Source organism: Lates calcarifer, linkage group LG21 (genome assembly GCF_001640805.2).
Source record: "Lates calcarifer isolate ASB-BC8 linkage group LG21, TLL_Latcal_v3, whole genome shotgun sequence".
NCBI classification, from domain to species: domain Eukaryota; kingdom Metazoa; phylum Chordata; class Actinopteri; family Centropomidae; genus Lates; species Lates calcarifer.
In genome coordinates, this window is record NC_066853.1 from 9449689 (window position 1) to 9474829 (window position 25141).

General features: G+C 40.7%; 3 protein-coding genes across 5 annotated transcripts; 1 reads left to right on the top strand and 2 right to left on the bottom strand.

Annotated features, from left to right (window-relative positions):
- Window positions 1-4333: 4333 nt before the first annotated feature.
- Window positions 4334-6762, bottom strand: bloc1s3 (biogenesis of lysosomal organelles complex-1, subunit 3). Of its 2 annotated transcripts, none has more exons than XM_018684380.2 (5): window positions 6648-6762; window positions 6359-6474; window positions 6081-6270; window positions 5678-5778; window positions 4334-5070 (listed from the first exon to the last, which is right to left on the bottom strand). In XM_018684380.2, the coding sequence occupies exons 2-5, from the start codon at window positions 6470-6472 to the stop codon at window positions 4885-4887; spliced, it is 591 nt and encodes a 196-aa protein (XP_018539896.1). In that variant the 5' UTR covers window positions 6473-6474; window positions 6648-6762; the 3' UTR covers window positions 4334-4884. The 2 variants fall into 2 exon arrangements, with proteins under 2 accessions (XP_018539896.1, XP_018539897.1); XM_018684381.2 differs by having other exon boundaries at window positions 6622-6740.
- trappc6bl (trafficking protein particle complex subunit 6B, like) lies at window positions 6308-10780 on the top strand. Of its 2 annotated transcripts, XM_018684382.2 has the most exons (8): window positions 6328-6457; window positions 6942-7089; window positions 7396-7493; window positions 7663-7730; window positions 7817-7934; window positions 8327-8410; window positions 8604-8697; window positions 8868-10780. In XM_018684382.2, exons 3-8 carry the CDS (start codon window positions 7398-7400, stop codon window positions 8897-8899), a joined length of 492 nt encoding a protein of 163 aa, XP_018539898.1. In that variant the 5' UTR covers window positions 6328-6457; window positions 6942-7089; window positions 7396-7397; the 3' UTR covers window positions 8900-10780. The 2 variants fall into 2 exon arrangements, with proteins under 2 accessions (XP_050921354.1, XP_018539898.1); XM_051065397.1 differs by lacking the exon at window positions 6942-7089 and having other exon boundaries at window positions 6308-6457.
- Window positions 10781-15567: 4787 nt separating this feature from the next.
- zgc:114130 (uncharacterized protein LOC570332 homolog) lies at window positions 15568-20563 on the bottom strand. Its single transcript, XM_018684397.2, has 2 exons — window positions 20009-20563; window positions 15568-18728 (listed from the first exon to the last, which is right to left on the bottom strand). The coding sequence occupies exons 1-2, from the start codon at window positions 20063-20065 to the stop codon at window positions 17484-17486; spliced, it is 1302 nt and encodes a 433-aa protein (XP_018539913.1). The 5' UTR covers window positions 20066-20563; the 3' UTR covers window positions 15568-17483.
- Between the last annotated feature and the right edge of the window lie 4578 nt (window positions 20564-25141).

Consider the following 25141-nt stretch of genomic DNA (forward strand, 5'->3'; position numbering starts at 1 on the left):
GACTTGAGTGTTTGGTGCTGCTGCTCCCTTTGGCTCCTCTGAGGGTTTTCCCCTTCTGGCTTGTCAGTGGGGTGCATCCTAATTCTGTGTAATCTTGAATGCACAAGCCGTATGAAAACAAGGTTATCACCCACACAGCAGAGCCCTTTTTAAGTAGTATAGTTGCTTTGGCGGACCTGTGCTGTTGTGTGCAGCTATGTTCAGCCAGCCAGATAAACTAACAGTGTGTCCTCAGGCGCCCCATGAGACAGCCACTGACCTGACTAATATGGGTGGCTGCCCTCTGCGCACACACATACATACACACAAACAGACTCATACACACCAGCCTATAGTCTCCAGTGTAAATCTGACTACAATTCAAATGTATAATCTAGTATGATTTAATAATCTAGGGTCGCTTTCCTCTCTTCCTGTTTTCCCTCATCCTCTGCACTCTCTGCACTGCAAACATTTATTTTCTCTCCCCAGCGCCTTGGTCCATTGTTTGCTATGTTCCTATTTTAGTCTTTAGTTAGTTTGCCAACTCAAGCATGAACCTCATCCCTGGTTCTGAGCCTCAAGCCACTGTCAGTGGAACAAAGAAAGATGTTTTATGTAAACAGTAATATAATGTCCTACTTGCCTGTTGAGTGTAACAATTCCCTCCGAAGTTCACCCAGCCTTGAAGGAAAATACCCACTGAGTCACATCGTTTTTTGCTCATGCTACTTCGGATGCACCTAGATCTCTGTTTAATGCACAAGCTACAGTGTGTCTGAGGCGATCTAAGTCATCTACATCACATTCCTACTGGGAGAGATCAGGAAACTAGTCTCATGACAATGTATCAGTTTAATTTGCCAGCGTTACTCCACATTGTATCACTAACCTTAAAATAAAGGCACAGTAAACAGGGAACAGATTACAGTAAGTAACATTGTACATCAGTATAATGTGTTTAACATAGAATGTAGTGATTGGAAGTCATTATCACCACTATCATTACCACTGTCACTGGCATGGTGTTGTTTCTCTTTAACATTGATTAAATTGATGTTTCAGTCATGATGGTCTTCTCAGCATTAGCCTTCCTTTCAAATTACTTATCACTTATGCAGCCTTCCAGCATGGAGCTCAGTCAGCACAGCTGGGACTGAGGGATGCACACAAACACACACACACAGACTGGAAAGAGAAATAATAGATATCTGGGGATACAAGAAATGCTTCTTTAGCTTAAAAACTGGTCCCTCAAATGAAGATTGCTGTTTCTTGTGTCTCTCGAGTCTCATTACACTCATGTTATCTGTATCCCAGGAGAGTCCCTGATCAATTTATTAACCACCTCTTCTACTCCCCCTACGGTCTGCTACCTCTGTTCCAGCCAAAGACCAGGGTGATCCCTGACCATATATACATACAGGAACAGGAATTCTTATTCCACTAATTCTGAACATTTTAGTCAAGGTTTGAAAACATGACAGACAGAGGGAAGATAAGCGAGAGATAATGTTATTACATACACATAGGTGTACATATTATATATATATACTGTATATACACCCAATTGCCACTTTATTATGTACACCTAGCTAAAACTAATTCAGTGCAACACAACAGCTCTTCCAAAAATCCTAGTCATTAAGGTTATAATGTTTAGTTTTTATTGAGACTGACTTAGAGAGGTGTTTTGGAGGATTCAACAATATCTGCAGAGATATCTCATCATTTGGTAGGATGTGCGTTACAGCAGAGCATATGAATCTTGTGTTCCAAATGATTACAGAGAGCAGACTTACAATTTAGCCTTTTTTTATTGTTGTTTTTAGTTTTTATAATTATTTTTATTACTATTGAGCAGCATTAGTCATTATATCTTGCAGTTTTGACTATTTTTTCCTGAACCTAAAGATGATGTTTTCTAAATGATCATTTGCATGGACTAACCCAGTGGTATTAGATGACAAATGGCCAGAAGCTTCACTATGACCCTAACTACAACTTCACCTCTGCCCCTCAGCATCGGCTATAATGAAGCCTCAGTGGATCTCTATTATCAATGCTGTCCAATGCCAAACTCTCTGCTCCTCTGTCTGCTGTAAACATGATGGATGTGAATTAGCACTGCACTGTGTGTGGTTTGTATCTGTTCATTTTAGCTTGATATTTTTAAGCTGAATGATGAAAGGTAATGTGAAACAGTGGTAGTTTTACATACAATCAAAATTTTCTTTATCTACATAAAGGGTTTTCACATTGTCTCCACGAACACAGATAAAAAGTGGCAAATCTTATCAATCACACTTAAAGACACAGCAATAATTGGGATAGACACACACGTACATGCAAATAAGAGGCGTTAGTGACGTCACCACAAAGTATTTGAGGCCTCCTCACTCCCTCGGTAACATTACCCACTGGACACACACAGAGGCAGCTACGAACCAACTATATACAACCCAACACAAAAATAGTCTCTGGGCAGCTGAGCAGCTTCTTGGCCTTGTGTGACAGTCTATGCCATTAGACACACAGCCAAACCAAACAGCGTCCCCTTTATTCTCTCATTTATCACAGACCTGTGGATCTCCGGAGCCCTGGGAGAAGAGGATAAAGAGGACTTAAAACTCAGAGAGTTACCGGTGGTGCCTGCCAGTCGTCATCCCTGTGAATATTTGGATCTATTTGCTTTGGGATCGGACGGGATTAAGGTCGAAGTAGCTTTTACTGCGCTCTGAGTGAGTTTCAAGGGTGAGAAATGGAACCCATCACACCAACAGAAGTGAGAGGGAAGAGAAACAGCAGGGAGGTAAATTTCAGAGAAACCTTCTTCATCTCACCAAAGATCTTTTTTTTTTTTTTTATCTTCCTGGCAAAATATATGGTGGTTGGTATGTTTTTCAACACTATATACCACTGTACTACAATATTAGACAGAGAAGATAGAATTAAATAGAATAAAATATCTCTAGCATGTTCATAAATAAATTAAACATAACTTATATATTACATTAGACACACACATACTGTATATCACAGCATATATTGATGTTACTGCAAATGATGGAACAAAATAGGACAAAGTAGAATTGTAAAATAGTATGCAATGTGATAGAATATCTCTCACTATCTCTCCCTGCCTATAAATAAAATTAAGCATAACTTGTGCTGTATATTATAGAATACAGATGTAATACATGCAGCATATTGCACACACGTATGTAGTGGTTAAAGTGTGTAAATATACTGTGTAGGTGCCAATAGAGGACCAGAGTAGAATAGAAGAGAATAGAATAACTTTTGCTATCATGTGTCTAAAAATTAGTTAAACTTAAATTAAATTAATAACTTATACATTACACTGGACATGACACAGATATTAGACATATTTCCAATTTAACAAATACTACGTGCACAGTTATGGACTAATATACAATTGATGGAATAGAACAGAGTAGAACAGCATAGGTTTACAGAGAAGACACCAAGAAAAAAGCAGTTCTGTGTTCTGTGTGCATCATTGGCGCCATCAGGTGGCTGAAACATGTCAAGACACTACAGTTAATCTGATACTTCCTGCTCTGAGTGCATGACTATGAACTACGAACACACTGGCTGCACATTGTACACCTCTCTCTCTTTCTTTCAGTTGGCTGAGCCTGTAAGCGTGCCTCCTGAATCTGATGCCCGATGCAAGGTGGACTTCGACGACATGCTTGGCCTCGTGGGTATTGTGAGCACAGTTCTCAACCTGCTGGTAGTGGTACTAGTGTATATCTACACGCCTGTTTGATATGTCCAAATACAGAGTCATATGTGTATTTATGGTAAAGCTTATGTATGGATGGAAGGACAGACAGAAGGAAGGGACAGGGTGCTTTGAACACAGCAGTGTGTTTTACTAATAAAACAGTACAATACAAAGACAAGCCTATACCAACAGTAGCATTCTCTGATGTTGTTAGTGTTGAGGATAAATTACTGGTATTCAGTCTGACTTGACTGACCTTTGTAGTTGTGTTTGTAACTATGACTAGTTTACCTCAAAGTTAAAGTCTTTTTCTGTGAGCTGGTAAATGTCTGATCAACACTGGGCAAATTGTTGAACTGAGTTCTGTGAGTGAAAGTGACAAGTATTTGTCAATTGTGTCTGAGTGTTTGTTTTCTTTACAGCTTCAGTCAGGTTTGCAAAATATGTTTACAATGTAAAATCATTTACTGTAAATTGTGACATTGACACAATCATGAATCATTATTTTTATACTGTATGTACCTGTTTTCTGCTGTTTTGTTTTTTTGTTACATTTACAGATTTATATTTATAAGCAATAAATTTAAAGTGAGAAAACTGTTGCCATTGCTACAACCTTTACTTTTATTCAAAGAACTGCACAATCAGGGCAATGTGTCGATTTATATTACTGAGTTACTCTCATTTTACAATTTTAACACACATGGGAAAAAAGACAGAGAGATAGAAAGCAAGATAGAAAATGATATGCCATGTAAAAATCATCCCAGTGGGTTAAGATATTATGCTGAATTAAATTCATATTTACAAAATACTGCACAAAAGAAATTGGATATTATCAGTAAATTCCTACATAAAATGTACACCAAAATGTAATGACAGAACATGTGTTTTTTTCCTTGAATCAAATATCCTCAGAGCTCCAGAGGCATGAAGAGACATTAACTACATATACAGAAAGTATATGTACAGTATATGACTGTTAAATATAAGTATTTGTTCATATGCATAGGCGTTGTTTGTAATTATTTAAGTCAACATTCTGTTTTTTATAGCTTGAGTTCTGTCTCATTCACTGAGAATACACCTATAATGATATTAAAATATCATAATAATAAGTTTATTTTAAATATATGTACTGATTAGTTTCTTTATGGTACAGGAGAAGTATAATTATTTGGATTACTGATGTTAATGTCAGGTAGTATTTGACAGCTGGTGATAATGTCAATCTTCTCAGACACAGCCTTCAGGTCATCCAGAATTAATCTGATGCTGTGCGAAGCGTTGATGATGGCGCTCTGCGACGCATTCAGCTGAGCTGTTGCACCGCGCACCTTTCACAAAAACAGTCAAACAATAGAAAATTGAAACGCAAAACTACTGATGTGAAGTCAGTTATTGTTGCAATTCAGAAGAATCAGAAACCGGCTGAGTTACAAGAGACAAAGGTATCATTCTCACTGTCTACTGTGTGCAATCAAACAATAATCATTTCATACATACATTTTTCAGTTCTATTCAGCTTCACATAATTTTAAATCACAGCCACGTAAGATGCACCTTTTTGTGACTGGTTTGTCACTACTAATTGATTCTAAGGTTATGCTTCTCACAGTATAGTGTACACTGACTTTGTCATAGCCAGCTTAGATGTTGAATTTAATACAGGTTTGCATTAAAGTATCTTTGTCTGGACTGTTGCTTTTCTTGTATTAAGCTATATGTTTTGTGTTAAAATATTCTAATTCAGTTCAGAGAATAAGTGCAGTGGCCTCTGTGGTAATGACGTAGTATGAAGGGTATTTTCAGGGGACTTAAATTGTGTGTGTGTGTGTCTGTACATATATATACACATACACACACACACACACACACACACACACATATATATGTATGTATGTATGTATGTATGAGTGTTCTGTGTCAAACACAACAGCATACCTCCCTGGTTGCACTTCCATAAACGTGCCGTAGTGTCTGTCCCACGTTATGATATAGCCGGCTGTTAGACTCCTGCAGCTTCTGCTGTAGAAGGGTTTCACCTGGAAATCAGAGAAATAACTATTAGTCATGATGACATATTGATGAAATGAAATTGAAAAAATGCCAAACACTGAGTTGCCTGAGAATAAACTGTAATTAACGGTTTAAAAATTTATCATTTAGAATTGCAACTACAACTACCAATTTGTGATATATGATCTTAAGAAGAGCTGGATTTTTCTATACTTTTTATATTTTAATATGACAAGTTCAGTTTTAAACTTAGTAGCTCTTTCAGAGATGTCAACTGCATCTCAAAGAGATGATAAAGTTAATAAGCGGACCTTTGAAGCGGACTCACCATGTGGCCTGTGTGTGGGACTTGGCCGGTCTTCCACTATAGACTGTATATCAGGATGGTCTCTGACTACGATAAGAGGCGGAAGGTCTCTCCTGAGTATCTGGGCGCTCCCCTGGCTCACTGAGGAGGCTCGGTGCGCCTGCTCCGCCTCTTCACCCTCACTGTCTGTTTCCGACGCCTCCCCAGGAACCTGACAACATCCAAGATACGAGACAAAAAAGGGTTAGTGACAGGAGAAGTCTAGACAAGGCTTGGTGTTCATGAACATACGCACGCACCGTGGCTCCGACTGAGGCCGTTTGTGGAGCGGACAGGGAGGTGATGTAGACTTCATCGTCAGAGTCTGTCTCAGACGCCTCGCCCTGCACCACTATCTGGTACCTGCTGGACATTACTGCATACACACAAACACACGAAACGTCGTTAGCAACACTGAAAGCTAGTATGGATGATTAATGAAGCTAAATAGCTGTAATAATGTCACCAACTCAGAGAAATTACAGTGTAATGATAGCTGAACGCTCAAAGTCTAAATACACACTCAAATGAATCCAGAAAGTGCCAAACCTTCTTGGGTGAAACTCTAAAATCAAAAAATACAAATCACATGAGCACTAAGGAAGTCGCTTGTTTTCCAGCCGCACGTCATAAGTGACGTTTCATACCGTGATTGGAAGACGTGCCAACTCCGTATAATCAAGATGTGTTTATAATTCATACCGGCGTACGCCGAAATAAAACGCACTTTTTAAATTGGTTTCAGAGGAACTACTGCATGAGCATACGATATTTATTGGTGCCTTCCGCTTGTGAACAGTGTGCTTTGTTACTTCTTGTGTGTGTTGTCCGCATGTGCCGTAGATGTAGTGGGGCATGTAACCCATCGCCACCTGGTTCTCTTTCACGTTCTTTTCGGGGCTAACTCCGCCTAGAGGAGCGTCCCAGCGTTGATATCGAGCGCGACCTACGACTCGGGCTCGTATTTACTTCGTGCACGATAATTTGACAGGTATAGTAGATTTAGCTGTTCATTCTGTTGAATTTACTTAGATTAACTCTAAGTATGACATGCACATGTGCATTCATTTCCCCCATTCTCTCATATGCCGGGATAGAAAAAGAAAAAACAGTTATCAGCCTGGACAGTGTTAGCAAAGAACACTAGCTAACTGATGCTAACTATGTGGCTACTGCTAAGCTGCGGCATAGGCTTTTCACATATACTCCAGATGTTGTGTTTTGAAGCAGATAAAATAAAACTGTTTTAGTTTTAGTTTTGTGTCGGGCTGTGTAATGACGTTTGTGTGTTCGTCAGGAATGGCAGACGAGTCCCTGTTTGAATTTCTCCATATGGAGATCGTGTCCCATGTTTACAAGGAGCAGCAGTCCAGTAAAGGAGAGATGGACAGCAAGGTGTGTACAGTAAAGGCACAAATCCATCAACATAATCACACACAATACACAGAAGAAAGTATAATGTCGCACACAATACAGCAGTTTACGGGACACGCCATACTTAAACCCATTTAAAGTCAGCTCCTGTCCACCGAGCAAATAAACCACATGGATTTCTTCTTTTCAGGACAGAGCCGTCTGTGTTTCTGTCCTGGAAGGCATGGGCTTCAGGGTGGGACAAGGACTCATTGAGAGGTAGATGAGCACAAACATACTGTATGAACAACAGTAAATGCTGTGTGACATGCACAAATATCTAGGCTGATGTTTATTATGTCCAGGTTGACCAGGGACTCTCCCAGCTTTAAGGATGAACTGGATATTATGAAGTTCATCTGTAAAGACTTCTGGACAAAGGTGTTCAGGAGGCAGGTTGACAACCTCAGAACAAACCATCAGGTAAAATGAAACTGTAGAGAAATAATATGTGGACTCCTGGCAAGAGAACAAAAAAAGTAATTTCCAAGGCTTACCACACTTTTGGTGTATGTGTATATAGAGTGTTTAGAGGGCTGTGGATCTACTACAGTTATTTAATCGGCCATTGAGATTTTCCATTTTCAGAGCATGTATCCTTGAGGTCTAACAAATGTGTTGAGTGCATCTCCTTCCTCATAAAATCTTTGCAAAGCCAGTGCTAATAGAAGTCAAAAACTCCACTGGGAACCTTTAAACCCACCTTTAATTATAGGAAATGTTTCTGGTAAATTAAGTACTGAAAATATTCATGCATATTATAATGTGTTCTTATAGTTTGTTGCTACCATACCTCTGTTTTTTTTCCTCCACAGGGTACCTATGTTCTACAGGACAACAAGTTTGCTCTGCTGACCCAGCTCTCCAGTGGAAAACAGTACCTGGATCAGGCTCCTAAGGTCAGGACACACCCTTTCTCTCTTTCTCAAAAGCACACTCAAAGGAACAATCCTACTGCTTTCACCTGGGGACCAACTGTCAAATCAGAAATGGGCCCTTAAGGCTTTGTTTTTTGGTTAACAGCCAAAGAAATCAGATTCAGTCACAGTAGAGCTGTGGCCAATTTGTATGTGTGTGTGTGTTTTCTCTTAGTACCTCGCCTTTTCATGTGGCATGGTGAGAGGAGCTCTGTCTAACCTAGGTCTGGACAGTGTGGTGACAGCCGAGGTCTCTGTCATGCCATCCTGTGAGTACTATCAGTATGCTAATCCACAATTCTCTTCACTATAAGAAAGAGTAAGGTAACATAACATGCTCACTGGCTACCAATAGCAGCCAAACTGCTGTTACTCAAGTAAGGTATCCTTGAGTAACATCCAAACAAATGTTTCACTTCCTTTTATTTTGTCTTGCCAGGTAAGTTCCAGGTGGTGATCCAGAAATTGTGACCTGATCCTCTTTGCCACCCTGATGCTGGTGAACAGGGCCCTGTGGGGTTCTGTTAATCCTAAAGAGAGGATACCAGTTCTTGTTCTCCCACTGAACAGTCCAACCATAGAGGGAATCAAACACCACCCTCTGATTTTCACAGTTGGGGCAAACAGGACTAGCAAGGTTCTGCTGATGACCTGGTACCCCTAATGGGGCAAACAGGGTTAGCCAGAGCTTACCTTTTACTCATGGTACTCTGATACAGAACAGATTTGTGTTACTCCTTTTGCATCTTGATTTTGATGGAGGTTATTTCCCACTCAAGCTAAATAATGTGTAGTGTTCTCAACTTTAGTTTGAACTAAATAACAGAAGCCTGGCCCCGATTGACCCCTTTTGGCCAAGCTTTGAAAAGAAATATTGTCAGTGGCTGTGAATACAATAGTGTGAAATTGAATGTGCTGTTTATGGCAATGTAATTTAATATTCTTTGTAATGTGTTGAAATATTGAGTCAGACAAAGTGCTTACTAATAAATAATTGGAAATGAAAAAAAAACATACAACAGAACAATCACTAGAATCTAGGCTAGGACATCACTTTAGATGATTGTCACTTGCCATATCACCGTCTTTCAGCATCCATCCAAATCATAGACAATTCAGATTCATTATTTACTGACTTGTTTCTCTGTAACCAGCACCTGGTGCTTTGCTCTGCCTTGTAGCAGATTGCCTTTAGGTGCTGGGTGCTTCATGTATGCTGGTAGTCATTTAAATTTCAGTTAATTTGAAGGCAAAATTCAAATCCAGAATGAGTCATTGGTACAGCAAATTTCAGTTAAATGGTGCAATGTAGATATGACAATGGTTTGTAGGCCCAGCTTTTCTACAAATTAAAGTGGAAGGAAGCTACTTAGTAAGCATCACTCTCTTCATCTGCAGTGATGTGTCATTTCAGAGCTGACCACTCAAACTGGGTTTACAGTTTATTTTTTGTACCAAGATGTACACTTGTTTTTGTCCTTTGTACAGCACTGATATGGTAAGGTATTATATTGAATAGCTTCCTGCTGTGCAACTGTCATGTTGTAAGGCTTTGAAATCAGTTTACATGGATTTCTGGGTTACATTTACTAATGACAACTTGCTTTGTACAAGGCTCTCCTCAAATATGAGTCCTAAAACGGCTTGAAACTACATGGCCGTTAAGTATGTGCTGTTTGTTTTATTTATTTTATTTTATTGACATACCATTTTCAGCAAATGGAATAAAAATGGAAAAAAAACACCACAGCAGCAAGGCCTTTTGAAGAAGAAAATACAATGTGATGAACACAGTGATATGGAAATTTACCTCTTTGGTCTTGTTGATGTAGTTGCCTATTTGTGCCACTTGAGGGACACATAAAGCTGTCATTATTTTCATGTCCATTGCTCTGCCAGTTTACCATATTGCCAAATTATGTCCAGTGTCACCTGCTCTCTCTAATCTCTAGTTTGTACTCCCACTGTTTGTGTGGGAGAGAGGAGAACCCATAGTTGAACAAACCTGGCTGTACAGTGCTATGAAAAACAAAGTTCTGTCCCAGCTGGCTAAACTGTAATTTTGAAGAAAAGCATGGTCAACCTTAGTTCTAAGTTAGCATTCACAATGAGCTTAGCCAGGTTCAGTCAAATCCATCATCAGATTTTGTACAATATTTTACACTTTGGGTCTTAGCTCTCTGGATTTTCATTATAGTTTTGGTATGACACTGCATTAACATTATTGCTGTTGTATGGTGCTCACTCTGCTTTTATTTTTTTCTGACAAAGTATCCCTGACTGTGTTACCAGTATTCCACTGCCATCAGTGTAATAATTTTACACAATAAAAGTCTTTACATTCAACTTGAATTTAATGTGCTCTCTAGGTGTCTCTCACCCAAACTGATATGGATGCTATTGTGTTATTCCTGTCTATATGACACACAACATGGAAGTTGTATTTCTCCCCCTGTGTGGGAGAAAATCATGCTCACTAGCCAACCAACTTAAATCACTTCATGCACATATATGGACAATGAAGTTTAGGCAATACTGCATACATCTAGGCATACTATCTGTTTAAAAAACAGTAGATGATGAACAGGCAGATATTCTAGAAAGCACTGGCAAAGGTTCACTGCAGTAATGGTAATGATAAACATTTCAAAGTTTCATTTTATACAGTACTTAAATAGTATTAACACATCAGTTAAAAAGGTCTTAGTTTTCTGCCAACGTTGAAACAATAGCCACCCAACTCAACCATATTTGTTCAGAAATCCCAGCACCAAGCTTAAAAGGTTCACATAAAATAGTGGAATGAGAAAGAGAGAATGATTTGGACTGCATCTTAACGAGGTTCCTCCAATTTTACACATGAAGAGTTTCCTCATCATGCAGAGTTCTAATCGGCCTGTGAAAACAGTTGTGCGATGGCCTCTGTGGCTCTCAAGGGAGCTTTATTAAAATCTAATTTAAAATTTAATTAATTTCTTAAAATCTAGACTTTCGCTCATCAAAAAAAAAAAAAAAAAAAAAAACTTAACTGGTCTGACAAAACCAAGATTTATCTGTTCATTCAGAGATAACCTTAATGAAAATCTGGTCCAGAGCACTCAGGACTTAAGACTAGGCCAGAGGTTCACCTTCCAACAGGACAATGATCCAGTAAGCAGTTAGCCAAGACAACCAGGAGTGGCTTAGGACATAGCTGTGAATGTCCTTAGAGGTCCAGCCAGAGCCCTGACTTGAACCCAATCAAATATCTCTTGAGAGACCTGTAATAGCTGTCCACCAACAGTCCCAATTAATGTGAGAGAGCTTGAGAGGATCTGCAGAGGTGAATAGCAGAAAATCCCCAAATCCAGGTGTGCAAAGCTTGTTGCATCATGCAGGGGACTGAAAGCCTGGATACCTCAGCCTCTGCTGCCTCAGTTTTGATTACTTTTTGAAAATCTATCAAGTCCCCCAACTTCATGGAAGTGTACCCCTTTAATCTGTTGTCAAATTTTGGGTTAGTACTCAAACTGGGTTGTGTCCTTATTTCAATATGGAGGCCCTCAAGACAAGAGTACTTGAATGAGCTTCAGAGTTCAAGAAAAGTTAGATAAGGTCTCCAGTTATAAGAGGACTGCCTCTCTACCATTGTTCATCTGCATAGTGCATTGTAGGTGAGATCAAGATGTGTGGTTTATGGAACTTCTATACAAATGTACAAAGGCTGTAAAAGAAGAAAACAGCAAAGAAAATTTAGTTAGGCGCCTGCATAAATGTGCAGCACCTGACCATAGCCCAGTCTTTTGCCCATTTGTTGCAACCCATTAAACACTTAGCCCAAATCCTCTATGCAAAGAAGAAGAAAAAAATTAGAAAGAGGGATTAGAGAGAAAGCCTGGGAGGGGTATAGAAAGTTGGTGGAGGAGGAGATTGAGAGAGTGGGCAAGAGGAAAATGAGATGGAGAGAATGAAGAGCCTCTACAGGAGGCTGGAGGGAAATGAAAGGTAGAAAAGAGAAGTGTATTAGGGTTGGGGGCGGAGCGTAGTATGGGAAGAGAAAGTTGCAAGAGGTGTTACAGTGGGGGAGAATGGATGATGGTGTTAGTTTCTAGTACCTGTAGCTGAAAGTCTCAAAAACAGTATTAAGTGAGGGAATGTCGAGACTCGGGACAGTGAAACTGAGGGATGATGGTGAGGGTTCAGCAACAGCTGTTTTGTGCTGCTCTACACGACTTCGCTCCCCTTCCTCCTGCTCTACCCTGCATCACAATGTCTCCAAGACGCTCACAAAGAGGACCGGTGAATAGAGGGAGGGAGGAGAGCAGAGGAGGAGGAAAAGTAGGAGGAGGAGGGTAGGACGGGCAAGAAGAAAGAAAAGATGTGTTGGGGGTGTGTGAGTTAAACCAGCATTCATTCTCTCAAATTGATGACTGGCTACAATTCAGTAACACTGTCCACATAAGACTGGCTGAGATCTTTTGTAGTGTGAGAATCTGACAGAGACTATTGATCTGAGTTAGGTTTCGTGAAAGCACTACTTAAGTTTACTTTAGTTTGTTGGAAACCACCAGTTGTAATGTAACATCACTGTTCAACCATGACAGTTTGGTTGTAGCCAAAACATTAAAATCAAATTCTTAAGTTCAAAACAATGTAAGTTTATTAGTAGACTGATCAGTTTGTACAGCAGTATATGCAACACCCACATGTCCAAAAAAGTGTGTTACTCGTAAGGATCAATATACTAATGCTATGTGGGTGCTAATGGAAGGATGCTGTAGTGAAATAGTAATTTCATATTTTATTTTTGTTTAGCAGTTAAGTAGCATTTAGCTTGGTTAACTCACAGCAGCCTATCTTTAAGTTGATTCAGCTAGCATTAACATTAGTGGTTAGCTGACAGAATGGCTATGTTAGCTGCTAGCTCATTCTTGACTTGCCAGCTAGTTTACAAAAAATTGTATGTGTTACATCAACAAGAGAAAACAGTTCATAAAGAAAGCTGTGACCAAGCTAGTTTTTCAGTTTTCTTCTTAATCTTATGTACTTTTATTCCTAAATGAATTGCACTTTACAAACTCAACCTAAAAAGGTTGGTTTTATTTTTCTCACAGCATCCTTACAAATCTGCAGATGTTGCTGTATTTACCAACCTGCATGATCTCACAGGATGCCACCCACTCCCATCCTCTCAAATTGTCTCCATCCCGTCTTAATCTCACAGCTTTTTTTTTCACAGCTTTCTTTTTCCGCCTGCACTATTACCTTTTTTCCCTTCTCACCTACCTATTCAACTTCCTCCACTCATGCATAGTTAAGAGTGAGATTCTCACACACACAAACACAAACTTTGTCTCTTGGGGCCATATGTTGACCCACGGTGGACCTGAATACAGCCATCTGCCTGCCTTTCCTATGTCCCACAGGGCGAGAGTGTGGGAGAATGTCTATCAGACACAATACAACACACACACCATACAAGCACACACATGCCTTTAACCCCTTCACAGCCACTAATCACTCCCAGACAGCCAGCCCATCTCATGTTAACAGAGACAAGATAAGGGCTCTTGTGAGTGTGTGCATGAAAGACAGATTCTTGGAAGGTCTACCATGCCCTGTCAGTTTTTCCTTCTTTTTCTTCTTTTTTTGTGGGGCACTGAAAATGGAAACACTAACTTTGTGTAGGTTTGTCTTGAAAGAGTCGATTTTTCCTGTTTTTTGTTTCGTGACAAGGTTCATTTAGTGGTTTATCCTGCTAATGAAGTCCTGCCTCTAAAAGTCTCAGTTATAGCAGATGAAAACCACTCAGCTGCTATGCAGGAGAGTTTGTCCCACGGAGGAAGAGGTAAGGGGATGTAACTGGGGCAAAGGAGAGAAAGAAAATGAGAGAGTAAGGATGGAGTCATTTAAGGCAGTGAGGGAGAAGGGAAATGGGTGGGGAGCCCAGGACTGGTAAGATTAAACCCCAAACAAAAGACTTCTTATCTCCACATGAAATCTTAGTGGCATGACTACACACACCCACACAGACACACACGTACACCAATGTCCTGCTATCCTACAGCAGAGCAGGTGGGACAGGCATGACTTGACAAACATACTTAAATTGATTTTAATTTGCAAATTTGCCATCAGGAAATGTGGATGAGCCCCTGACTTATTTTTGTAAACTTTTGTAAGCTCTCACATCAGTCAGCAGTGGCCATGGTTTGCATCTACTCTATTTTTCACACTTTTTCTTCCTGCTTTTATTCAGAAGACGTAGAAAAAATGCTAAAACCTCAAGGTATAAACAACTGGTAAGATTTTCTTATTGATTTATGAAGCAATCATCAGCAGAGGCTGCATCCTGGAGGAATCCAGTGATTAATTTCCTGCTCCCTGGTGCAATTTCACCTGGAAATATAAAGGTCTGTTGTGTTTCACTTCTGAAGAGTGTAACTTGTGGACAAATGGAGTGTAAACCAAAAACCACACTCAAACAGTACCTAAAAGCTTTCTTTAAAGGTTTTCTTTAGAATGTAGTGATCCAATGAAAATTGCATCTCATCTGTGAGGTGATTATTTACATTTTCAGATAGACTAAAGGATGAAATGTTTCTTTATGGATTGAGACCTGTGTCTAATTAAAACAAAATCCTGCAACTCCCTACATAAATCCCTGTGATTAAAATATTTTTTTTTAAACTGTCACCAAGCAACAAGTTTTTCTAGCAGAAAAACTAGCATTTTCGAGATACATGGTTTACACTTATACCTTCAACTAGTGTCCGTCAGTGTCTTATCATTACTCACTGACTACGATCCTAGTCTGAGATAGCAACTTAAGGGTGAGGTGCAATAGTTTTACCTTCACTTCTGACTATGTGTACATACAGATACAGTTAACCTCAACAACACAGGGCCACTGGGGGGTGTGAGCTAGAATGAAAACCGTAAATGACAGTTCACTGGTTTCCTGCTTCCTTCCTTCCTGCAGCTTGCATCTAAAACATCACAACATTGCTGCAAAAAATACTATAACAGCATATTCTACAGGGAAGGCAAGACACATAAGCCTTGTAACCTTTGCATTGCTGCATCAGCACCTAAAAACAAGGTTTCCCAGAAGTGTCTACCCTCACAGGATAAAGTAAAACCCCGAAGAGGTGAAAATCTAAAATCAACTAAAGCAGTCAATTTATTTAAAAAAACAAACAAAAAACAAAACTTTATTTCCAGTACAAAAAAGCAAAAGAAACCCAAATATATTAAACTTGATACAAGCATTAACAACTCAAAGTCCTCTATAAATACATTAAAATAAATTAAAGAAATTAATTTACTAAAGATTATCACCTTAAACACTGAACAGGCCTAAAACATGTTGATGAAAAGGCAATTTTAAATAGACCAGTTAACAGCACAGTGTCTGCTCTTCTAACAAACTACATCATAAACACACAAAACAGCTCAGTAACATTTCTAAAACACTAAGCATACATACTCTAAACCTACAGTATGCTGGGTCTAGTACAGTAAGGCAACAGACCTGGGAGCGCAGTATACATAGATGTGACTGCACTTCACATTCCTAACAGTACAAAGCAGTAACAGGGAGAATTAATACTGAATGACAGAGAGATGGAGGATGATTGGGTGGTTGCAAAAACATGAGAATTGATCAAAACTGTGATGCCAGTGCTGCCTGTGGACAAGGAAGGGAAACAAAAAAACCCACTCCTGGGAATGTTTGTGTTTAAGATTAGCTAGAATACACATTAGCATCACAAATGTTTTTTAGAGAAATATGCCAGAGGTAAAAACAGGACTTTTGTGAAGTCATTTAACTTGAACTTAGCACCTTGAAACCCAAGCTATGCTCACATCGTATCAGCTTCCATATAATTTAGATGCAAAATAATGTGATGGCATCTCATTTAGGCTTTTGTCCACCTTTGACTTTCAGTGTAGACTAGCCCATAAAATTCCCATATCCTGTTTACCCTATTGGCAAGTCATACAGATAATGATATATCATGAACACAGGATTTGAAGTATGATCAAGACCACTTGGCTCCCCTTTCCTCCTCTTGTAAGACAGGTTAAATTTGGTCATTTGGCATTTTACCAGTGGCAGTTTGCCAACAGAAGAGAAGAGCAACACTTGTAGTAAACAACAAAGAGACCTGAACTCACACTAGCTTATGTGACTAAAAAAAAAAAAAAAAAAAAACAGACTCAGACCGCTCCTCACATCTCTCCTTGCAACCCAGCAAATGTTGGTTCAACACTAACATGACCTGTTAAATAACACTACAGGCACTTTAGCTGTTTAAAAACTTAACATTCAGGTCTGAGGCCAGTGATCTAAACATAACCTCAGACTGTACAGTTACGAGGAGGAAAAAAAAAAAATAATCACCAGCTTATCAAAACAATACTGATTACAGTTAATGGAAAGACAACACCTCCTGAACACAAGTCACACTGTGTGTCTGTCCTACCATAACTTAAGAGTTTGAGCTACAAACAGATGTCTTTGGCTTTATCACATTCTTTAGATCACTCAGACGACGCTGATAAAATGTAAATATGAAAAGAGTGGTTGGACTTAACAACAGACGGCACTGAGGCCAATCACACTGTGATTACAATATCTTTCTCGCAATCTGCCATCTCAACATGTTATTTTGATAAAGCATCAAACACTTTCAGAACAATTAGACTCCTATCTTGATATGTACTCTGATGGCAACACACCTTTCAGTAATAGCATCACTGTGGCTTCCCTTACGCACATTTTTTAACCACGAAAATCTAACAGGCGAATCTCTGTCAGCGTTTTGAGTCAGTCACAAAAGTCTTTGTTTCCTTTGACGCCACACAGGTGCAAAGAAAGTCTGAGGTGTTGGTCCAATGGCTGTGTGTGAGAGGGGAATGTGCATGTGTGTGTCAAAGCATTGTGTGTGCTTGAGTGTGGATGTGTGTGTGTGTGTGCTGTATTACTGATCCTCGAGCATTCAGGGTCTGTTCAGGGTCCTGTCTGTCTGGATGTATGTAAATATGTATGTTTGTGTTCAAGCACTGCAGCCTAAAGGCAGAACCCAGTAGCATCCTCAGGAACAGAGAGCTGACTGAATACCGCCAGACGCCTGCCATTGCTTTCGCTAATGCCACTGCAGGATTCTGAGCCGCTGAGCGAGCTAGCAGAGCTGCCTCCGTCTTGGTCCTGGTCTGACAGAGAAGTGTAGGACAGGGATCGGGCACCCAGTGGCCCCGAAAAGACCCCAGTGGCACTGGGACTCTGCCTCAAGGAAGGGGAGCCAGTCGGCGAGAGCCCACATGGAGAGCAGCCGGAGTCTGGAGAAGGCAAGAACGGAGACCGGGAATCTGCTGCAGTGGCCTGGCCCACGGGGGGTGGGTACTGATGGGCCGGAGAGGCCTCAAAGGCAGAGTCCATCTCCAGGAAGGCATGAGAAAGGAGGTCAGTGATGTCAGCGCAGGAAGGAGGAGATGCAGAGGGAGCAGGTGTGAAAGAAGAGGTGGCGGTAAGGGCGTGCTGAAGGCCTTGCTGAGGAGCAGAGGGAAACCCAGCAAAGCTGAAGCTCTGTCTGACAAGAGGAGGTTTGTGAGTGCGGGAGGAGCAAGGCAGCTGCTGGGGAATGCTGGAGGAGGAGGAAGAGGACGAGGAGGAACGAGAGAAGGAATACTTTTTTTCTTCCTCGTTGTTGTGGACAAAGTGGCAGCGGATCCCGTAGGGGCAGAAGCCGATGGTGTGAAATGTGCGACACGGCTCAGTTTTGTATTTCGGATGCCTGTTAAGATCCCGCAACTCCTCTGGCCCGTGGGCAAATTGGCACTTCCCACCATACTTGCACAACCCGTTCTCAGTGAAAGATCGACACAGTTCAGTCTTATAACGGGATGAGGAAGAGGACGTGGAAACAGATGAAGTTGATGAGGAGGAGCTAGTGTTCAGTGCAGTGGGACTGATGTCACATTGGGAGTACTTTACGTCAGTCCCGGGCCAGCCTAGACTTGCCGCTGTGGTGCTGCTGGTCTCTACCATGCTGATTGAGCGCTGGGCAAGAAAGCCTGACTTTCCCCACTGGGAGGAATTAACAAGCTGGGAGGGCAGTGGGCTTTCTGACTGCTGCCCCCACTGGCTGGAGGTCAGAAATACATTGTCTGAAGGATCAGTGGGGAGGTTGGAGAGAGACGAGAGGGAAAATGATGTGCTGCTACGTGGCTGACCGATGTAACCTGGTGTTCTCATTGCCAGACTGATGGGTGGCAGTGGTCTGTTTGGCTCCCTCAGGCCAAGATTGAGTAACTGCTGTATAAAGAACAGACAACAACACAATATTAGCCATAACTTTTGCAATTACTATCAATATCATCAAAATCTCTGTGGCATGTCCAGTGCTTGCAAATTTCTATTTATTGACATCTGTTGACATTTCACTTAGAAACCATAGAACAATTAAAAGTACAGTTGTGCTATTGATCAGCAATTATACATATGTACTTCTTTTCAGTTTCCAGATTCAAGTTACAGTTGACAAATGCAAAACACGGTTTTTCCCCAGCCAGCCATAACTGGCAATACAGACGTTATGGAGCTGACTGTATGGGATTTAAGTCAGCAAAATGTGTATGTGACACAACCTCTTTTATGTTTTTATTCTGTTTACCAAAGTGGTAATGCTTGATTCAGTGTTGTAGTAATAGGGGATATCTCAGTGACCACTTATAGGACTATTATTCATAGTTTAGCCACAACAATTAGCTAAACGTAAAATTATCATTACATTGCTGCCATTTGAAGTGAGGGACAACGGCTAGGTTGCTGACTGTTGTATTTTTTACATAAACAGCATCAAAATCCAGCAACAATCTTTCCTGTCTTTTTAAATCCACACTCACAAGACCTCTAAAGTTCAACCTGGCATCCTACACACACACTTGTATCTTCTATTGTGATGAAAATGGCCAAGCACGACTTTTATAGTATGTATGACGCTATGCACCACATGTAGACCAGTGAAACTCAAACTACTTACTTTAAGTTACAGAGTCAGTGACTCTTCCTCTCTGACAACTGTTGCTCTTTGCTCTTTTGGTTGCTCCAAGCACAAAAACTCCTGGTTGTTTACGGTGGTGTTTTGATTCAACTTATTGGCGTTGTCTACCCTTAACAAGCCACCGATATTACTTGCAACCCGCTTGTCACCAGTGGTGGCAAATTACTACACTAGTTTAGCTAAGACTAAATGACCGAGTTGGGTGATAAGTAGACAGTTTGATGGGCCCGTGCTGCGATGCATTTGCAGCACCAGCCTCACTTTGTGATAAGTTAGCCTCGTGTCCGGGCTAACTTTTAGATCACATAACCCCCCCAGAACCCGATAAAGCCCTGGGTTAACAATAAGAAGTTACAACAGCACAGCAACAGAATCAGCTAAAAAAAATACAAAAACAAAGACGAACAGATAAAGAGAGCAAACGGCGTAAAGTTAGCAGCGCAGCTAGCTAAGCTAACGTTAACCCCTCCAATGACCTAGCCAACTTTTGCCCCCCTCTCCGCTCAACGTTTTCTTTGCGCTTTTCGTTTACCTTGCACATCATCTCTTCCAGGTCAGCAAACTGGTTGAGTTTAGGGTACGAGGGCATTTTGCTGAGTTATCAAAAACTTTCGTCCGATCCCGTCTGCCCCCGCGGTGATAGACGTGGGCAATCCGCTGGCATGAGTTGGTCAGAAGTTTCCAGCAGCGTCTGCTGTTCCAAACAAGCCCAAGACCCGAACCACGTGTGGATTTAAAACCTAACACTGCTGTTAGCCACTCCCACGCCTTTGAGAGTCAGCCCAGAGCTGTTTACACCAGTCCCTGTCCAGAAAACTGCTCGAGGGGCCCCCAGACTCGATGAAATGTAGTATTTCATAAGCAATTTAAATAATATCAATTTTTTGTTTGTCATTCTTAGCTTTAAAATTAGCTTCATGATTCCAGTTTTACAATACTTGTGGGTACTTATGACTGTAAGATGTTGTTAAAGGGTGGACATTTTGATTGTGCCTTTTCCAGACAACTTTAATATAATTGTTTATGCTGCTGCATAAATGAATGCACTTAGGTAATTTTTGTCAAACGTATCTTTATGAATACAGATAAAAATAAAAGTCCCATATATTAAATTAATGTGTGAACTGTGTTCATTGTATCTGAAAACAACCACAAAACCTCTTTATATGAAGTTGGAGTAGCAAGTGTTAATACTAACAGTGACTCCTCTTTGCTGAGAAGAGGAGGGTTTGTCACTGATATCACTATAATGTTTATGTAGCTGAAATAATATCATCTTCGCTATCAAAAATAATTAAGCCTAATACAATTTAAACTTTTATCCATAAGCCTGATATTTTATGAGATGCTCATGAAACTCTTTCATGCTTCATCAAATAATCAAATGAAAGAATGACTGTGCAACATCATATGCCTGTTATCAGATGGAGGAGGCAGAGGAGGAGCTATTGGTTGTAGCTAAAACAAATTAAGGTTAGGAAAGTGAAAAAAATCACAAGAAATAGAAAGAATGTGGACAAATACAGGGATGTGCAGATGAACACCCACAAGAAAAGGCAATCAGAAGCATAAAAACGACCACAGGCAGAAAAAAGGAGAGCTGAACATATGGGTAGAGAAGACAGTATGGAGACAGCCTAGCCCTATGAGACAGACAAGGAGGAGCGAAGGCTTTGATTTCAAAGGTAAAGGTAGATGTGTGAAAAATTCCACTGCAGAGCAGAGCCATGAGAATATCTGACAGTCCCACTCACATGAAACACACACACACACACACACACATGTTGGTTTCCCTATCTTTGCAAGGACCAAAAGTGTCAAAGCTAAATTATATTTCCATAAACTCAAGCCTTACGTTCACCTAAGATTATAAACCAATCACAACCTAACTTATAAACCCAAGCCTGGAGAAATTGCCAAAGTTGACTCTGACAGTAAAGGTCTCATTCTCCCACCATCACTGGTAAGACATTAGGTCCTCACAAAGATACAACTACAAGAAAGCACACCCACACACACACAGGTCTGCTAGGGAGTGAAGTTGTCACACCTCTGGGACTGTAAGGAGCATTGCAACAGCATGCACAGTGGCCTGATCACTCTGCAAACAGTTGGCTGAAACTTCAGGGAAAGAAACAGCTTTTTGCAGTTTGTTCTGTACAGTTCACTGCTTCTAGTGGCCGGATGTAAGGGTTTGATGCCCTCTGGGGAAGGTCCTGCTAAAACTGAATGCATGAGAGCATATGGTTGGAACAAAAGCAGTTCCAAGTAGTTTACATTGAAGATATTCACGTCTTCAAAGATCTGTCAATGGGAGAGAAATATTCTCAGATGATTTTTGTAGCTTTGAGATGTAACAGTGTGATCACAGCATAATCTGGAGTTAGTTTAATGTGTTTTTAATGAGCTGCGAGCCTATTGAAATGCATTAAACATCAAAAAGACAGTAATGCTTCCAATACACAGCCCTCTCGAGAAAATTAAAAGAAAGAAGCTACAGAAAGTGCTTGAAAAGGTTGCAAAAAATTTAATATTTAAAGTGCTCAGCCCCCACTCCAAGAAGAAGTCTGAAAGTTCTTGAAACCAGCTCATAGCTCTGAGCCCCCTTTACAAAGATGAGTTCAGCTGAGAACAAAGCCTGCCGAAAAGCTTTGTTTTGGTCCAGCCAAGTGGTCACCACTAAGTGTGTGTGTGTTTGTGTGTGTATACATGCTTGTGTGTGTATTGTGATGATGTAAGGGTATAGGTACACTCTACTACTCCACAGCCTGAAGGTTGTCTGAGCTGGCCGTGTTTTGACATGTGTGATTTGTATGTGAAGCTGAATTGGCGTCCTTCCTCACATACCAGTGGTGTTTTGATGTCCACCATGTGCCATGTAAACACGGCTTGCCACAAAGTCATCTTCCTAAAGAAGCATTTATTTTTTGTGTCGGCCTCTGAAACCACCTCCTCAGTCTCGTAATGTAAAGTTTAAATGCAGTATCGTCCAGAATGCATCTCAGTTGCATCTTGAGTGACCTTTTGTCATCAGATTTCACTTCCTTACGCGCATTTCATTTCACTATGAGGAAACTCACCACGTTTAAACAGAATAAACACTTTGAGCATTGGCATGGTTAACTTATCTTCTTTGCATTACAAATTAAAGTAAGGCAAATTTGATCTGCATGGGTGAATCAGCTGTTTTTGGGGTTTTGTTGTAGATTGTGTACAATTGGGTGTGACTGAAAGAGGAGAAATGGCATTTAGAAATCACTATCCTAAACATCAGGCCACATGTGAAAAAATTTTCAGACCACCTCCAAATATGGCCGCTTGTTATCGTATGACCCAGAGTGCATTTAATACTAATTCCTAATTATATTACAGCTGACCTTTAGGGCACTAACCCACACATGAGATGCTGCCCTAATTAGTTCATCATCTTTAAGAGGTTGGCTCTGTGTATTTGTTTTTTCCACCCTGAGATGAAGACCACCACTGTGAACAACAAGCCATTAGTAAGATGTCAACAGTGCCTTGAGGTAAGCAGGCTCTTCTGTTAATTTAGTTAAGTACACAAATGTTATCTATAAACAAGCTATTTGGGCAGTAAGTTGAGTTTACATCTATAAACAAATCTCTTTTGGGTGAGTTGGGGATTACTGAGTAGAGGGGTTGGGGGTGAGCGGTGGTGGGGCTTTCTGAGGGAAAAGGGGGAGGGGAGAAGGGAGGAGAGAGATTTGAAAGAGAGTTCTGGCTTCTTGTTGAGTCCAGCTGGGCTAGAGGGCCTTTGGAGTACAATGAGCTCAATGAGCTGCAGAACCAACTAACAAACTAATGGCCCGCCCTCCCCAACTCTACCCCCATGGATACACACACACACACACACACACACACACACACACACACACACACACACACACACACAGTGGAAATAACAGAGGGTGATGAATGGGTGAGATAGAAGGGCTTGTTAGGAGGAAAGAGATGGGGGTGAGGAGAAGGATGAAGGGGCAGGATTGGGGGCTATTTAGAAAAAAAACAGGGGGAAATGAGTGAGAGAAAGAAAGGAAGGCACTGAAGGATTTAAGGTGGAGCAATCAGAACCAAGCGATGGACTGCATCCATGCACAAAATGGTTTATCTACATATTTGGGATTAATCAACCAGACATGTAAACGATGTGTCATGGGACACATTCCATTTCAGTGGAATAATTAGCCAAGTCATTAGGATTCAACATCTGTTTGATATTAGAAGAGATTTACAGAGGTGACAGGGCAATGTGGGGTTGCCTGTGATGTCTGACTGTGGGGTGCCACTGCTGTGTATCTAATCTTAAGAAGTGGGATGAAATAATGAATTCAATCATGATTTCTAAAAAAAAAGATTGTCAACAGTGTGTGTGAGTGGAAATCTGCAGACAATCTGTGGAGAGAAACATTTGTATTCTGGCACCAATTTTATGTTTGAGTTTGTGTGTGTCTGTATGTGCGTGTTATCGAGAGCGAGACACACACATACTTGCACACTCAACCTATTGAATCTCTCATGATTAAGTGAAGTCATTCCTCAGCAGCCCCGCACACAGGCTTCTTCAGATAAGAGGCTACTATTACCAGTGAAATAATAAAGGGAGGGGAGGAGGGGTTTGTAGACCTGATGAACATCTGCTCCTCTTTTCCTCCCCTTTCTTCACCCCCTCCTCAGCACCTTCCTTCTATTACAATGAGCCCCCTACCCCCTTGTGTGTATGTGTGTGTCTGTGTGCATTTGTGCGTGTTTGAGCTTACAGAGGGCCCTTTGGGATTTACAGAGAGAGTTTGGGAATTAGGAAGAGAGTTTTTCTAACATTTATCAAATATATAGTTGTATCCGCAGTGTAGTGTTATATGTGATGTAATCAATAGCCAACTAACACAACCTTTTCTGCCAAACTTTACATCCATTTTATGCTGCTGTGTTCAAAATTATATTAACTGTTTGTCATTGATGGGAGCAAATACAGTAGCATCCGGAAAAATCCATTTAAATTTTATATTTTCTGTGAACAAGCTTAGCAAGACTGAAAATAGAACACAGACAAAAAAGTAAAACAGTTAAATGATGTACAATATGTATATTATACTAAACCTTTAACATAGAATAATGACTCACCTCATGAATAAACATGATAACCAGAGTGACTGCGCTGGAATGTTCATATATGCATAAATACAAAACAACTATGACTCACTCTCTTGTCTCTGTTTTATGCATGCACATGCACACACATCCAGAAACGCTGCACAGTAGGGTTCTACTCACAGGGCAGAGGTCATAACCTAACCTCTGACCTCTGACATCACCCCCCTCCTCCTCTCTTGCCCGCTGGAATTCACTCCTGTGGATTCAATTAGAAAGCCAGAGAGGAGGAGAGTGAGTAAGAGGAGGACGGTGAAGGTTGAAAAACAAGATAACAGTGACAAATGTCTGAAGACCGACTGGCATGGAGAAGGAGACAATGACTCAGGGTGGAGAGAGAGGGTGTGAGAGAGTGATGGGGGAGAGTTGAGACATTAATTCTTGAGACTTCTTTGGATGCGTTTGTTTTGGCAAAAACGAGTCAGTTGTGTATGTGTTTGTGTGTATATCTGGGGTGTCACAGCAGACATAGTGGGGTACACTGTAAGGCCAAGGG